General features: G+C 40.6%; 2 protein-coding genes across 2 annotated transcripts in view; both read left to right on the top strand.

The window, feature by feature from the left end:
* LOC111673458 (uncharacterized) overlaps nt 1-5363 on the top strand; it is a gene marked incomplete at its 5' end in the record, with an annotated part of 24558 nt that extends 19195 nt beyond the window's left edge. The window contains one exon of the mRNA XM_087169874.1: nt 5075-5363. Coding sequence (XP_087026000.1) covers nt 5075-5293 — 219 coding nt within the window. The remainder of the gene's footprint in view (nt 1-5074) is intronic.
* A 949-nt stretch (nt 5364-6312) lies between these two features.
* LOC111673492 (uncharacterized) lies at nt 6313-12085 on the top strand (the record flags this gene model as incomplete). The annotated part of the gene is made up of 7 exons (XM_023431255.2): nt 6313-9057; nt 9259-9323; nt 9474-9661; nt 10000-10265; nt 10968-11032; nt 11116-11264; nt 11356-12085. Coding segments are annotated over 7 exons (3564 nt in total), but the record flags the coding sequence as incomplete, so codon positions are not given.
* Nucleotides 12086-19185: the final 7100 nt, after the last annotated feature.

Here is a 19185-nt window from a genome sequence, read left to right as displayed (position 1 = left end):
CTGATACAACAACAAGTGATACAACAACTGCCCAACTAACAACTGCTACAACTTCCCCAACAACTGATACAACAACTGCCCCAACAACAGCTGCTATAACATCTGCTCCAACAACTACAACTGCTACAAATAGTCCAACTATAACAACTGCTACAACAACTGCCCCAACAACAACTGATACAACAACAACTACACCAACATCAACTGCTACAACAACTGCCCCAACAACTGCCCCAACAACGACTGCCACAACAACATCTGCTACAACAACTACCCCAACAACTGCTGATACAACAACAAGTGATACAACAACTGTCCCAACAACAACTGCTAGAACAACTGCCCCAACAACTCAAACAACAACAACTGCCCCAACAACAACGACTGCCACAACAACAACTGCATCAACTACAACAACTTCTCCAACAACTAAAACTGCTACAACAACTGCCCCAACAACAACTGCTACAACAGCCCCAACAACAACTGATACAACAACAAGTGATACAACAACTGCCCCACCAACAGATACAAAAACAACTGATACAACAACTGCCCCAACAACAACTGCTACAACTGCCGCAACAACTGATACAACAAAAACAGCTACAACAACTGCCCCAACAACTGACCCAACAACTGATACAACAACTGCCCCAACAACAACGACTGCCACAACAACAACAGCTACAACAACTGCATCAACTACGACAACTGATACAACAAAAACTGCTACAACAACTGCCCCAACAACTGACCCAACAACTGATAAAACAACAACTGATACAACAACTGCCCCAACAACAACGACTGCCCCAACAACAAGCTACAACAACTGCATCAACTACAACAACTGCTACAACAACTGCCCCAAAAACAACTGATACAACAACTGATACAACAACTGAACCAACAACAACGACTGCCACAACAACAACTACTACAACAACTGCCCCAAAAACAACTGCTACAACAAATGTCCCAACAACAACGACTGCAATAACATCAACTCCTAGAAGAACTGCCCCAACAACAACGACTGCCACAACAACATCTGCTAAAACTGCCACAACAACAACTGCTACAACAACTACCCCACCAACTGCTGATACAACAACAAGTGATACAACAATTGCCTCACCAACAGATACAACAACAACTGTTACAACAACTGCCCCAACAACAACTGCCCCAACAACTGATACAACAACAACTGATACCACAACTGCCCAAACAATGACTGCCACAACAACAACTTCTACAAAAACTGCATCAACTACAACAACTGCTACAACAACTAGTCCAATTACAATAACTGCTACAACAACAACTGATACAACAACAAGTGATACAACAACTGCCGCAACAACAACTACTAAAACAAATGACACAAAAACAACTGCTACAAGAACTGCCCCAACAACACCGACTGCCACAACAACAACTGCTACAAAAACTGCCCCAACAACAACTGCTACAACAACTGTCCAAAAAACAACGACAGCCACAACAACAACTGCTACAACAATTACCCCAACAACAACTCCCCCAACAACAACTGCTACAACAACTGCACAAACTACAACTGCTACAACAACTGCTACAACAACTACAACTGCTACAACTGCCCCAACAACAACTATCCCAACAACAACGCCAGCCACAACAACAACCACTACAATAACTGCCCCAACAACAACTGCTTCAACAAGTGCAACTGCTACAACAACTGCACCAACTACAACTGCCACAACAACTGCTATAACAACTCCTACAACAACTGGCCCAACAACGACTACCACAACAACAACCGCTACAACAACTGCCCTAACAATAGCTGCTATAACAACATCTGCTCCAACAACTACAACTGCTACAACAACTAGTCCAACTACAACAACTGCTACAACAACTGCCCCAACAACAACTGCTACAACAAATGCCCTAACAACAACTGATACACCAATAAGTGACACAACTGCCCCAACAACAACTGATACACCAACAAGCGACACAACTGCCCCAAAAACAACGACTGCCACAACAACAACTGCTACAACGGCACCAACAACAACTGATACAACAACAAGTGATACAACAACGGCCCCAACAACAACTGCTACAACAACTGCCCCAAAAACAACTGATACAACAACAACTGATACAACAACTGCCCCAACAATGACTGCTACAACAACTGCCCCAAAAACAACTGATACAACAACAACTGATACAACAACTGCCCCAACAATGACTGCCACAACAACTACTACAACAACTGCCCCAAAAACAACTGCTACAACTGTCCCAACAACAACGACTGCCACAACATCAACTACTACAACAATTGCCCCAACAACAACTGCTACAACAACTGCCCCAAAAACTGATACAACAACTGATACAACAACTGCCCCAACAACAACGACTGCCACAACATCAACTTCTACAACAACTGCCCCAACAACAACTGCTACAACAACTGCCCCAACAACTGATACAACAACAACTGATACAACAACTGCCCCAACAACAACGACAGCCACAACAACAACTGCTGATAGTACAACAACTGCCCAAACAACAACTGCTACAACTACCCCAACAACAGCTGCTATAACAACATCTGCTCCAACAGCTACAACTAGTCCAACTACAACTGCTACAACAACTACCCCAACAACAACTGCTACAACAACTGCCCCAACAACAACTGTCCCAACAACAACGACTTCCACTACAACCGCTACAAAAACTGCCCAAACAACTGCCCGAACAACAACGACTGCCACAACAACCGTTACAACAACTGCTACAACAACTGCTACAACTGCCCCAACAACAACTGCCCCAACAACAACTGTCCCAACAACAACGACTGCCACAACAACTGCTACAACAGCTGCCCCAACAACTGCTACAACAACTGCACAAACTACAACAACTGCTATAACAACTGCTCCAACAACTACAACTGCTACATCAACTGCCCCAACAACAACACCAACCACAACAACAAACACTAAAACAACTAGCCCAACAACAACAACTGCTATAACAACTGGCCCATCATCGACTGCCACAACAACAACTGATACAACAACAACTGATACAACAATAACTGATACAACAACTGCCCCAACAACAACGACTGCTACAACAACAACTGCTACAACAACTGCATCAACTGCAACAACTGCTACAACAACTAGTCCAACTACAAAAACTGCTACAACAACTACTCCATCAACAATTGCTACAACTGCCCCAACAAAAACTGATACAACAACAAGTGATACAACTGCCCCAACAACAACGACTGCCACAACAACAACTGCTAAAACAACTGCCCCAACAACAACTGCTACAACAACTGCATCAACTACAACAACTGCTACAACAACAAGTCCAACTACAAAAACTGCGACAACAAACACCACAACAACAACTGCTAAAACAACTGCCCAAACAACTCATACAACAACTAATACAACTGCCCCAACAACAACGACTGCCACAACAACTGCTACAACAACTGCCCCAACAACAACTGCTACAACAACTGCCCAAACAACTTATACAACTGCCACAAAAACAACTGCTACAACAGCTGCCCCAACAACAAGTCATACAACAACTGCCCCAACGACTGCCACAACAACAACTGCTACACCAACTGCCCCAACAACCACTGTCCCAACAACAACGACTTCCACTACAACCGCTACAAAAACTGCCCAAACAACTGCCCGAACAACAACGACTGCCACAACAACCGTTACAACAACTGCTACAACAACTGCTACAACTGCCCCAACAACAACTGCCCCAACAACAACTGTCCCAACAACAACGACTGCCACAACAACTGCTACAACAGCTGCCCCAACAACTGCTACAACAACTGCACAAACTACAACAACTGCTATAACAACTGCTCCAACAACTACAACTGCTACATCAACTGCCCCAACAACAACACCAACCACAACAACAAACACTAAAACAACTAGCCCAACAACAACAACTGCTATAACAACTGGCCCATCAACGACTGCGACAACAACCGATACAACAACTGCACCTTCAACTACTGATATAACAATAACTGCTCCAACAACTACAACTGCTACAACAAGTAGTCCAACTACAACAATTGCTACAACAACTACCCCAACAACAACTGCTAAAACAACTGGCCCAACAACAACAAGTGATACAATAACTTCCCCAACGACTGTCACAACAACAACTGCGACAACAACTGCCCCAACAACTGTCCCAACGACTGCCTCAACAACCGCTACGACAACTACCCAAACAACTGCCCCAACAACAACGACTGCCGCAACAACCGCTACAACAACTGCTACAACAACTGCTACAACAACTGCTATAAAATCTGCCCCAACAACAACAACTGCTACAATAACTTCCCCAACAACAACTGTCCCAACAGCAACAACTATCCCAACAACAACACCAGCCACAACAACAACCACTACAACAACTGCTCCAACAACTACAACTACTATAATAACTGGTGCAAAAACTACAACTGCTACAACAATTGCTACAACAACTGCCCCAACAACAACTGCTACAACGACTGCCTCAACAACAACTTCTACAACAATTGCTACAACAACTGCCCCAACAACAACTGATACAACTACCCCAAAAACAACAACAACAACAACAACTGCTATAACTACAACTGCTCCAACAACTACATATGCTACAACAACTGCCCCAATATCAACTACTGCCACAACTGCTTCAACTGCTACAACAACTGCAACAACTGCTGCAACTGCCCCAACAACAACTGCGACAACGATTGCCCCAACAACAATTCCTACAACTACTGCCCCAACAACACTTGTCACAACAACGAATGCCCCAACAACAACAATTGCTACAACAACTGCCCCAACAACGACTTCCACAACAACTACCGCTACAACTGCCCCAACAACAACTGCTATAACAAAAACTGCCCCAACAACTACAACTGCATCAACTACAACAAATGCTAAAACAACTGCCCCAACAACAACAACAACTGCTATAGCAACCGCTCCAACAACAACTGCTACAACAACTGCCCCAACAACAACTGCCACAACAACCGCTACAACAACTTCCCCAACAACAACTGCTACAACCACTGCACAAACTACAACAACTGCTCCAACAACTACAACTGCCCCAACAACATCTATCCCAACAACGACTACCACAACAACAACCGCTACAACAACTGCCCCAGCAACAACAACAACTGCTATAACAACAATTGCTCCAACAACTAAAACCGCTACAACAACTGCACCAACTACAACAACTGCTACAACAACTGCCCCAACAACAACTGTCCCAAAAACTACTGCCACAACAACCCCTAAAACTACTGCCCCAACAAAAACTGCTACAACAACTGCCCCAACAACTACAACTGCTACAACAACTACACCAACTAAAACAACTGCCCCAACAACAACAACTGCTCCAACAACTACAACTTCTATAACAACAACTACAACTTCTATAACAACAACTGCTCCAACAACTACAACTGCTACAACAACTGCACCAACTACAACATCTGCTACAACAACTGCCCCAACAAGAACTGTCCCAAGAACTACTGCCACAACAACTGCTATATCTGCTCCAACAACAACAACTGCTATAACAACAACTGCTACAACAACTGCACCAACTACAACAACTGCTACAATTGCCCCAACAACAACTGTCCCAACAACTACTGCCACGACAGCTGCTATAACTGCTCCAAAAAAAACAACTGCCCCAACACCTGTCCCAACAACGAATGCCACAAAAACAACCGCTACAACAACTGCCCCAACAACAACAACTGCTACAACAACAACTGCTCCAACAACTACAACTGCTACAACAACTGCACCAACTACAACAAATGCTACAACAACTGCCCCAACAACAACTGTTCAAATGACTACTGCCACAACATCCGCTACAACAACTGCCCCATCAACAACTGCTAAAACAACTGCCCCAACAACAACAACTGGTAAAACAACTGGTAAAACAAAAACTGTCCCAACAACACCTACTGCCACAACAACCGCTAAAACAACTGCCCCATCAACAACTGGTACAACAACTGCCCCAACAACAACAACTGCTAAAACAACTGGTACAACAAAAACTGTCTCAACAACACCAACTGCCACAACAACCGCTAAAACAACTGCCCCAACAACAACAACTGCTCCAACAACTACAACTTCTATAAAAACAACTACAACTTCTATAACAACAACTGCTCCAACAACTACAACTGCTACAACAACTGCACCAACTACAACATCTGCTACAACAACTGCCCCAACAAGAACTGTCCCAAGAACTACTGCCACAACAACTGCTATATCTGCTCCAACTACAACAACTGCTATAACAACAACTGCTACAACAACTGCACCAACTACAACAACTGCTACAACTGCCCCAACAACAACTGTCCCAACAACTACTGCCACGACAGCTGCTATAACTGCTCCAAAAAAAACAACTGCCCCAACAACACCTGTCCCAACAACGAATGCCACAAAAACAACCGCTACAACAACAACAACAACTGCTACAACAACTGTTCCAACAACTACAACTGCTACAACAACTGCACCAACAACAACAACTGCTAAAACAACTGGTACAACAACTTCAACTTCTACAACAACTGCACCAACTACAACAACTGCCACAACTGCTACAACAACTGCCCCAACAACAACAACTGCTACAACAACTGCACCAACTACAACTGCGAAAACAACTGCCCCAACAACTGTCCCAACAACGACTGCTACAACAACCGCTACAACAACTTCCCCAACAACTGCTACAACAACTGCACAAACTACAACAACTGCTATAACAAATACAACTGCCCCAACAACATCTGTCCCACCAACAACTGTCCTAACAACAACGACTACCACAACAACCGCTCCAACTTCCCCAACAACTGCTACAACAACTGCACAAACTACAACAACTGCTATAACAACTGCTTCAACAACTACAACTGCCCCAACAACATCTGTCCCAACGACTGCCACAACAACAACCGCTAAAACAACTGCCCCAACAACAACTGCCCCAACAACATCAACTGCTACAATAAATGCCGCAACAACAACTGATACAACAACTGCCCCAACAACAACAACAACTGCTATAACAACAACTGCTCCAACAACTAAAACTGCTACAACAACTGCACCAACAACAACAACTGCTACAACAACTGCACCAACTACAACTGCGACAATTGGCCCGACAAAAACTGTCCCAACAACACCTACTGCTACAACAACCGCTAAAACAACTGCCCGAACAACAACAACTGCTCCAACAACTACAACTGCTACAACAACTGGCCCAACAACAACAACTGCTACAACAACTGCACCAACTACAACTGCGACAATTGGCCCGACAAAAACTGTCCCAACAACACCTACTGCTACAACAACCGCTAAAACAACTGCCCCAACAACAACAACAGCTACATCAACTACTCCAACAATGACTTCCATAACAACTACCGCTACAACAACTGCTATAACAACAGCTACTCCAACAACTACATCTGCATCAACTACAACAACTGCTACAACAACTGCCCCAACAACAACTGTCCCAACAACGACTGCCACAATAACAACCGCTACAACAACTGCCCCAACAACAACAACTGCTATAACAACTGCTCCAACAACTACAACTGCTACAACTGCCCCAACAACAACAAGTACTACAAAAACTTCCTCAACAACTGCCATAAAAACTGCCACAACACCAACTGCTACAACAACTTCCCCAACAACTACAGCTACAACTGCCCCAACAACAACTGCTATATCAACACCTGCTCCAACAACTACAACTGCTACAACTGCATCAACAACAACAACTGCTATAACAACTGCTCCAACAACTACAACTGCTACAACCACTGGTCCAACAACTACAACTGCTACAACAACCGCACCAACTACAACTGCGACAACAACTGTCCCAACAACAACGACTGCCACAACAACTTCTACAACAACTGCCCCAACAACTGCACAAACTACCACAACTGCTATAACAACTGCTCCAACAACTACAACTGCCCCAACAACACCTGTCCCAACAACGACTGCCACAACAACTGCCCCAACAACAACAACTGCTACAACAACAACAACTGCCCCAACAACAACTGTCCCAACAATTACTGCCACAATAACCGCTAAAACAACTGCCCCAACAGCAACTGCTCAAACAACAACCACTGCCCTAACAACTGCCCCAACAACTACAACTGCTATAACAACTGCCCCAACAACTCCTCCAACAACTACCACTGCTACTACTCCTGCCCCAACAACAGCAACTGCTCCCACAACTATGACTACAACTGCCCCAACAACTACAACTGCTATAACAACTGCCCCAACAACTCCTCCAACAAATACCACTGCTACTACTCCTGCCCCAACAACAGCAACTGCTCCCACAACTATGACTACAACTGCCCCAAAAATTAATGCTTCAACAACAGCAACTTCTCCAACAACTACAACTGCTATAACAACTGCCCCAACAACAACTACTCCAACGACTACAACTGCTACTACAACTGCCCCAACAACAGCAACTGCTCCAACAACAACTGCCCCAACAACAACTGGTGCAACAATTACAACTATCACAACAACTGCTTCTGTTACAACCACTACAGCAACTATAACAACTGCAGCTCCAACACCTGCTTCAACAGCAACTTCAGAGAGTACAACTGCTCCAACTACGATCTCTGATCCAACCATTACAACACCTGCTATAACAAGAAGTGCTGGGACAACAACTTCAGCAAGTACAACCAGTACCCTGGCTACTGAACCTACTTACATTATATCCGTAGATTTGCCACAAGAGCCATTTTCAAATAATCTCACTAAAAGAAACAGCAGCCAATTCAAAGATCTTGAACGACGCGCTGTAGGGGCGGTAAGTAAAGTTTCTTATTGAATCTATTTTTCATATCTTGTGTGAGCGTTGCATATGAATGATTTGACAATATTTTACATCAAACATAAATTTGTTGAGGTGTAAACTAATTTCAGCAAAATTTGCACTTCTATTTATATTCATATGATGAAAATGTGCTTAAGAGCTACCCATGGTCTAAATTTTGCTTTCTTTTCACAGTGTAATAGCATATACGGACGAAGATTTGGTGCTCAGTTTGATCGGTGCTTTGTGAAACAATTCAGGTAAACAGTGGTTCACTAATTTTGCTTCACATGCAGAATTGGACACTTGCACTGTTGATTGTATCATGTGTAAAGCACAAATTTAGGTAAAGTATCATAATAATCTCAAGTTTTTATTTGACACTTCTTTCATTTGGTTTCATGGTATAGGCCTGCTTCCCCAGGGTTAGCACGAGTGAACGGAACCGAAGCAGAAATGGGGGTCGTGTTCAATCGGACTACTCCCACAACAGATCTGCCACAGAATACTGTTGTTGTTCAAACCTTAGTAGAAGCTGTTAATCTTTCCACCAATATGTTCAACGTGACCATTAATCCAAACACAATTGAAATATTAGGTAAGTTAACATGACACTCAATCTGTCACTCTCATTAGTATTTAAAACATCTTTGCATGTGCTGCTCATGCTGTTTTTAAATGAGTCACTAACAAAATTATGTTGTTATGTTGGAGTGTAGAAAATATTCATTAAGACAACTTTAACATTGTTCAGTGTTGTACAGTGCAATTCAATCATTCAACACTTCTATGTGTTCCAGGATTAGATATTACCTGTGCTACCTTGTATGCGGCTAGAATGCATGTCATGCAAATTTGTTATTGATTATAAAAATTCTTACTTTAGTAACTTTAGAACTAAATAAAATGCTAAAACTGATTACTAATGTTTTACAGAAAGTCCAGTTGCAACTGAAACTACAACTGCTGCACTTACAACTACCAATCCTTCAACTGTTGCACCTACAACTGTGAATCCTACGACTGCTGCACCTACAACTGCTGAACCTCCAACCTCCAATCCGACCACCGCTGCATCTACAACTGCAGCACTCACAACAAGGCGGGTGACTTTCAGGTCTCTTCTAAACACGTTTACAAGTGACTTGCTGGATACATCATCTGCTGCTTTTACAAACCGAGCTTCCATGATAAAGGGACAGGTAAGTCTCACCCTTTGAATAAAATCTGTGGGTACACCTTATTGCATCATCAATTGTATTATCTTATCAGAGACTGAGCCACTCACAGAATCAGAATAGTATATTAAACACTAGGTCCAAAATAAATATGATTAAGTTATATTAAAATAATCCTTCAATTCTTATCAATGATTCCAAATCTTGAAAACTTATTTATATAGGATGGTGGGGAGGTTTATCATCTTGCCAAGAAAAATCATTAAGTCTTGCTAAACCAGCATATTTAAATTATATACAAAAACACAGCTGGTGTTTGCTGTGATGGATGGTACTTGCAAAATTAATCAAGTTGAAAATTTCTCCATCAGGGAAGAGATCGTGAACAAATAAATACCAGCTAACACTACCCAGCAATGCACATTAAGAATCTTAACGTCACTGTACACAATGAATAGTTAATCTTTTTTTTAAAACCTGTACTGATGCCTATCAATTGTGCTTCATGTCTTTTGGTCTCATGGCCATTTTCATATGTGTGCACTACAAAAAGTAGAGAAACATAAAAAATACATTGGGGTGCTGACTAGAGAATCTACATATTGTATATCAAAAGGTAACTGATTCAAAGTGACATAACTGATGACAGAGACATCTCTTGGAATATATTGAGACAAATAAACCTACAGCTGGCAAAAGACAATACACTGTTTTCTGTTTCTGCAGCTTGAACCTTTGTTCCAAAGGGAATTCCCCTCTTCCTTCAATTCCTTGGACGTGGTGGCATTCAGGTAATTTGTTAACACTTAACACACAGTTTAAGAATTGTGACCTGAATCTGATATTTCATATAGTACTTTTTTTACTCCCGCAGAAATGGATCAATCATAAACGACATGAACCTTACCTTTGAAAGCACATCTGTTCCTAATAACACTCAGATCGCGAGTGTTTTGATCAGAGCAGCTCCAACTGTCACTGGCTTCGACATCGAAGGCAGCTCCATCAGCGTGGATGGCATATGTAAGAAATATTGAGTTCTACTTGATTAAAAAACTTAAAGGGCTGAACTATCATTTATTAAAGTTTTGATTTCTTTTGTATTCATTTACAGTTTCAAGTGGAGTAAGCCACAAGATCAGTCTCATCACTGCATCCTGCCTGGTGCTGTTGTCATGGCTACTGTCAAGCCAGCAATAAGTGATTTCCCTTTGAAATGCCATTAGAACATGACTGCCATTTCTGGTATGAAAAAGGACTTCAGCTTTGCACTGATCAGACACATTCATGACTATGGATTAGACATGTCCGTCGAACTGAACACATTTCTGTGTGGGAACGTCCGGGATCCTGGACTGAATGACACAGCCAACTCTAAGTTTCTGGTCCATTGAATCATCACTGGAATAATAATCTCAACAATATAAGGACACTATCTATTAAACACTGGGATGTCAGGCAATATTCGCACTGTTGCACTATTAATGTAAAAATGTATCTTGCTTTACTGAGCACTGTGCTATAGCAATATTTAACTTAGTGACAATTACTAATGTTGTCTTATGTAAACCTTACTGTGGTCTCCAAATACATGTATGATTAATGTTTAGGTTTGTGTCTTAAAAAGAAAGGAAGGAACACATGCAGATCATAGTGGGCTTCACACTGTAAACATGATGGTTTCATGATATGTATGTCAAAACTGTCAATTGTCTTATTTATAGAAATTGTATTTATGAATTTATAAATGCATAACTGTATTCTCTGTGGTTTCTTGTAGATTTTACAATTCCTGTCTGAAACTTTATAATGATCAGAATAAAAAAATCTTTGAAAATATTAAATTGTCTGTGGAGTGATGTTTTGCAATGTTGGTGGGTAAAGAGAAAGTGGATCAAGATACAGTATGTTTAAAGTCAGGGGCTTTAATGTAAGCAGCAGTGATGTCTACAGACAATCAAACCAAACTTTCTGCAATTGAATATAACAGTAGTAGTGTGTTGTGTTCAGTCAATCTCTGCCTTTTTTGTATCAGTGAATTAAGCTTGTTCAGATAGAGCGGACCCTGCAGTTCTTTAATTGGGATTCCCCTTCAATATACATGGAATTTTCTACACATGAATGTAATATTTTTCAAGATCAGATTAAAACAGCAAACCAATCCTATATCACTGTTAGATAGACATTATCTATCCAACCATATCATGTGCGCCTGAGCCCTGAAGACATATTCAAAGCTCGCACTCCCTCTGATCCCCTCTCCTCACCTCAACCAAAAAGAGGCTCTTTAGACAAGAAAATGTGCAGTCTTAAGGTGCTACAGTGCAATGACTTTATTACTTTTCTTACTGATTATTTGTAATTTTACTTCTATTAGAGATATGTGATCGATTATAGTTTAACTCTGCAAGTTGTATGTCTGTTAAATGTATGCATATTATTTCCATAACTATTAGACACAGAGAAGCAATGTTTTATGTCAATGTAACCACCTGAGGATCAGGACTAGAAATATTCATTTTAATTATTGAATTACAAAATATGGTTATTTAGGAACATCTTAAAAGTAAGACAATTATCTGGCCTCTGCTGGACAGCGTGTCCAGCGGGGTGTAAGCCTGACACCGCTCCCCTGGGAGGGTGAACTGAATCTCTGTCCTAAAACGTTCCTAATAAAAGATCTTCACTGGAATGCACCTCCTGATTTTCCTTTGTACAAGGGGATTTCCTTTGCTAGGTATCCTACTCTGTCTCTTCACTGCTCCCCTAATCTCAACTTCAACAGAATCTTCACCTCCACTCTCTCACTGCTGGTTTATTTTTTCGAGTTTATGGTGTAGTCTGAGAGTTGTGACAAGTTTTGAGATTGATTACTTGCTATTGGGAGTTTAGTGGATCTTGAAGATACAATAAGACATCATACATGTAAATAAATACTATGTTCTAAATTTATTTTCACAATGAATTCCTTTTATTTTAATTTTCTTGGATGACACAAGCAAAGCATTTCAGAGTGGGCATTTACAGCTGCTACAAATGCTGTAAATGTAATATTTTGATGTATCAGGGGGAGATTATCTTCTGCAAAAAAATGGACTGAAAAGACAGGTTTTTGATATCAAATGATGTGTTGTGGAATAAGGCTTCAGCAACCTGTAACGTGGATCTTCTTATGACCGAAACTTGTAGGAAGCTGTAAGCTCTAGGTTCTAGATTCTGCCTTGTTTTCCACTGTGGTAACGCAGTTTGCCTGAAAGGTGCGCTCTAAGAAGTGCAAAAACAACATAACAAAACTAGAACAAGATACATTGTCACTACATATTAATTATGCTGTTGAATAGTGACAACTAATGTGAAAATAAAATAAGAAATAAGGAAGCTAGATGAAACCAGACAAACCAATCTCTTTCATTTAATCTAAAACGAAACCCCACAAATTTAACGCTCTCAACATAATGACACTTTTTCTTCCCCATGTTTGGTTTAAACAAAGTAGTCCTTCAGTACTGATGTATCTTACCTCAAAAGTGAGAAGGTTAAAAAAAAAAAAACATTAAGAGTAGAGTATACGTGGATTTAATATGTACTGTACAGCTTACATTCCAAATTTTCTGCATCATTGCTGTTGCTATATTTATGAGTGATATGATTATTTCCTTATTTTGGATTATAAAAACCTGCAGTGACTTGCACCTTTAAGTTTGGACTGAGTGATCCCACATAGAGGCTCTTGATTGACAGGTGATTCGTAAGAAGTGCAACGCAAGAATAACACAGCTTTACGCCACATACAAATGCATGACTTACAAATCACTGTCTTTGTATAGAAGCTGCAATGTAAAAAATGTCATCATTCAACTCACTTGTGAAACAAATGTAGCAGTAATGTAGTTGAGGTGTCCTTATTTCAACAATATGCTGCTATTGATTACTTTTATAATTCTGTGTTTTCTATTGGCATTTAGGTTTGAAGCAAAAAGAAGACAGATATTCACCATTTATAAAATACAATGATTTAATTCTGGATCATATTGATATAATGGCTTGTACTACAACTGTATTGTATAATCTAATTACATATTTACTGAAATAATTCTAAAAATCATATAAGTTCAATATAATTTGAATTACCAAATCCATTATCGTTGTACTTTTCTTGCATTTCCTCCTTCTCTACTTCAATTCACGAGAACTATGTATTTATTTATTTATTTATTTGGCATTTTGTCCTGTCAGTCTGGTAGAACTTCATTCTCCTAGCTTGAATACACCAGAAGAAAGAACAAAAGAAGGAGTATACTGTGGTGCTGTGCCAAGAATCTGTCAGATTGTCAAAGCGATTGTTTTTTATCACTAAAGGTGTCACAATTTTTCCTTTTTAGATGTATGACCAATAACTCACGTCATTCGCTCTTACTTGAGTTCAATACATAAAGGCTTCAAACAGTGTTGACTGTCACAAAGGGTGAGAGGTTTGCAGTGTTATATATGGGAACTGAGTTAAATAAAAAAAAGAAAACCAAACACTGAAACACTATAAAACATCTACACCAGAAAAAAGAAGGGGGAATTAATAACTTTTCATCTTATATCTTAACTTTGGGTAAGTACACTTTTATGTTTATAAGTACATTTTTGAACATTTGTAATGTGTTAAATATTTATTATACAAATACATTTTAGTAATGTCCTCTGTCTTAATTTCAATTTTTTATTGTTATTTATTATTTTTATTATTATGTGCCATTATTGCATTTTATCTCATACTGAATGTGATAAGTGATCATCACTTAAATTACCCACCACAGATGTAATTTCTTGTGGAATTCTGGTTCAATGGTTCCTTTGGCTGATATTCTAGGGTTATTTTTCCACTATAAAGCTCTATTTAAATTTTGTTATTATATCCATATCATTACATACAAATGATGACAAACATTTTTGAAAGATGAAACTGTGATGTGGTAGTGGTTCTTTGGGGGTCTCTTTTTGCCATAGTCGGGTCAGAGTTCAGGGTCAGCTCGTAGCACCCCTGCACTTAAATCCAGTTCTTTGCTCAAGCACATTTCAGCCTGGTTGATGCTTGTGAATAGTTGCACAGATTAAGTGTTTACAGTGGTTAAAAAAGAGTCTCTCCACTCAGTGCAGCTCTGTGTTCAAGTCCTCTACTTGTTGAGGTAATGTGTATAGTTACATGTTTATATTCTAGCTACACCTGGATAAGAAATAATGGAGAAATTGAGTGAAATGGCACAAGAAATTGACAATAGAATTTTGGAAGTAATAATATTCCTCATTCAGATATGAAGAAAAAGGCAGTGGTTTATTTTTAGCACTAAATTCTGAAAACTTGAAATAGATTCTTATTGTTTGTCTTGTATTTGCTGAAGTAAGACTGAAGTGAGGTATTTTAAAGCGATATAAGGTCTTTCCTTCAAATATAAGATCTCCCCAGTAACTTGGATTTGTAAAATTTCTGGTTGACAGTTGTTGCATATAAGGTTTATACATACTCAACAAAGCGTTTGAAACACTTCATCAAAATTCATTCTATTCCTTAAATATGGAATTATTATATTGGGTTTTGAGATGTCCACCTCTAAAATAGAGTATCTGCTATAACCACAATTAAGAAAAGGTAATTGTTGGAATTTCATTTTGAAACTGAAATGAAGCTGAAACAAAAACTCATCAGAATGTCCCAGTGAGTGATATTACTCTATGGGCCATTCATGTCTTCGCAGTTTTCATCAATACCATTGTGACAGTGGTATAATCAAGAGAGAGCTAAGGAAGGTAGCAATGTAAAACATACAATGAGTTATTAAGGCTAAAAGTACTCCAATACTGAATTAAGTCATTTGAAGATTAAACACATACTAATTATTAAGTAAATTATTATTTTCAAATTTCTATGTTTAGTTTTAAAAACAATACCAAAGGATAAAAGAAAAAAAACTATTCACATTAACTTATTATTGTTGCAAAGATGTTTTTTAATGTTTTAAGGTAAAATCTTTTGACAAGCTGCGCCTGTGAGTGACACTGTGTCTTGTTTGATTTCATAGATACGTTGACAGGATGGGTGCAAGACACATCATATCAGGTTTCCTGATTGTAACAGGTAAGCCAAGTCAAAGTATTCAAATTGTCTTAGAAAAAAGAAAGACAAAATGTGTCTTAACTGCACAATATGAAGTTAAGCTGGAGATCTTGCCTGCATATCAAAAACAAGGAAACATCAGATTGTATTACCACAGTTTAATCATCATCTATTATCAAAAACAGTAAATGTAAAAAAAAACAACAATATTGAGTTACACCACACACAATGTTGTACAATTCTGGCAATTTATTATACCCTGTGTACGTATGTAGTGTAAAATTGAAATCTTATATAAATTGATTCTATTTTCATCATATCAATAGTGGCTTTCCATTTGGCAACTGCACAGAGTGCAACACCAACCCCAACAACAACAACTGCCCCAACAACAACTGCTACAACGACAACTGCCCCAACAACAACTTCATCAACAACTACTGTCCCAACAACAACAAGTTCATCAACAACAACTGTCGGAACAACAACTGTCCCAACAACGACTTCCCCAACAACAACTCTCACAACAACAAGTACTCCAACAACCACAACTGTCGCAACAACAACAACTACCCCAACAACTACAACTGCTACAACAACTGCTGCAACAACAATTGCCCCAACAACGACTGCCCCAACAACATCTGCTACAACAACTACCCCAACAACAACTGCCCCAACAACAACTGTCCCAACAACAACTGCCCCAACAACTACCCCAACAACAACTGCTACAACAACTGCCTCAACAACAACTGCACCAACAACAACAACTGTCCCAACAACAACTGCTCCAACAACGACAACATCTACAACAACTGCCCCAACAACTGCTACAACAACTACAACTGCTCCAACTACTACTGCTACAACAACTGTCCCAACAACAACTGTCCCAACGACTTCCCCAACAACAACTCTCACAACAATTACTCCAACAACCACAACTGTCGCAACAACAACGACTGCCCCAACAACAACTGCCACAACAACTGCTACAACAACTATCCCAGCAACAACTCCCACAACAACAAGTACTCCAACAACCACAACTGTCGCAACAACAACGACTTCCCCAACCACAACTGCCCCAACAACTACAACTGCCCCAACAACAACTACACCAACAACAACTGTCGCAATAACAACGACTACCCCAACAACAACAACGGCTACAACAACTGCTACGACAACAACTGCCCCAACAACAACTACAACTGCTACAACAACTGCTACAACAACAACTGCCCCAACAACAACTGACCCAACAACTACCCCTACAATTACTTCAACAACAACAACTGTCCCAACAACAACTGTCCCAACAATGACTTCCCCAACAACAACTCTCACAAGTACTCCAACAACTACAACTTCTACAAGCACTGCTACAACAACTGCTACAACAACTACCCCAACAACAAATGCCCAAACAACAACTGTCCCAACAACAAATGCCCCAACAACTACCCCAACAACAACTGCTACAACAACTGTCCCAACAACAACTGTCCCAATAACAACTGCTCCAACAACAACAACTATCAACTGCCCCAACAACTGCACCAACAACTACAACTGCTCCAACTACTACTGCTACAACTGTCCCAACAGCAAAATGTCCCAACGACTTCCCTAACAACAACGCTACAACAACTGCTACGACAACCACAACTGTCGCAACAACAACGACTGCCCCAACAACAACTGCCACAACAACTGCTACAACAACTACCCCAGCAACAACTCCCACAACAACAACGCCTTCCCCAACAACAACTGCTACAACAACTGCCTCAAAAACAACTGCCTCAACAACAACTGTCGCAATAACTACACTGCCACAACAACAACTGCCCCAACAACTGCTACAACAACTACCCCAGCAACAACTCCCACAACAACAAGTACTCCAACAACCACAACTGTCGCAACAACAACGACTTCCCCAACCACAACGGCACCAACAACTACAACTGCCCCAACAACAACTACCCCAACAACAACTGTCGCAATAACAACGACTGCCCCAACGACTTCCTCAACAACAACTCTCACAAGAAGTACTCCAACAACCACAACTGTCGCAACAACAACAACTGCTCCAACAACAACAACTACAACAACTGCCCCAACAACTGCACCAACAACTACAACTGCTCCAACTACTACTGTTACAACAACTGTCCCAACAACAACTGTCCCAACAACAACTGTCCCAACGACTTCCCCAACAACAACTCCCACAACAACAAGTACTCCAACAACCACAACTCTCGCAACAACAACGACTTCCCCAACCACAACTGCCCCAACAACTACAACTGCCCCAACAACAACTGTCGCAATAACAACGACTGCCCCAACAACAACAACGGCTACAACAACTGCTACGACAACAACTGCCCCAACAACTGCTACAACTGCTACAACAACATCTACAACAACAACTGCCCCAACAACAACTGCCCCAACAACTGCTACAACAACTGCTACAAAAACAACTGCCCCGACAACAACTGTCCCAACAACAACTGCTACAACAACAACTGCCCCAACAACTACAACTGCTACAACAACTGCCCTAACGACTGCCCCAACAACAACAACTGCTACAACAACTACCCCAACAACAACTGCCCCAACAACAACTGTCCCAACCACAACTGCCCCAACAACTACTCCAACACCGACTTCAACAACAACAACTGTCACAACAACAACTTCATCAACAACAACTGTCCCAACAACTGTCCCAACAACGACTTACCCAACAACAACTCTCACAACAACAAGTACTCCAACAACCACAACTGTCGCAACAACAACGACTGCCCCAAC

Source organism: Seriola lalandi, unplaced genomic scaffold (genome assembly GCF_002814215.2).
Source record: "Seriola lalandi dorsalis isolate HSWRI2012SDOR001 ecotype SW California unplaced genomic scaffold, Sedor1 jcf7180002054919, whole genome shotgun sequence".
Taxonomy (NCBI): domain Eukaryota; kingdom Metazoa; phylum Chordata; class Actinopteri; order Carangiformes; family Carangidae; genus Seriola; species Seriola lalandi.
Note: the sequence above shows the minus strand (reverse complement) of the source record. Positions and strands in the feature narration are given on the sequence as shown.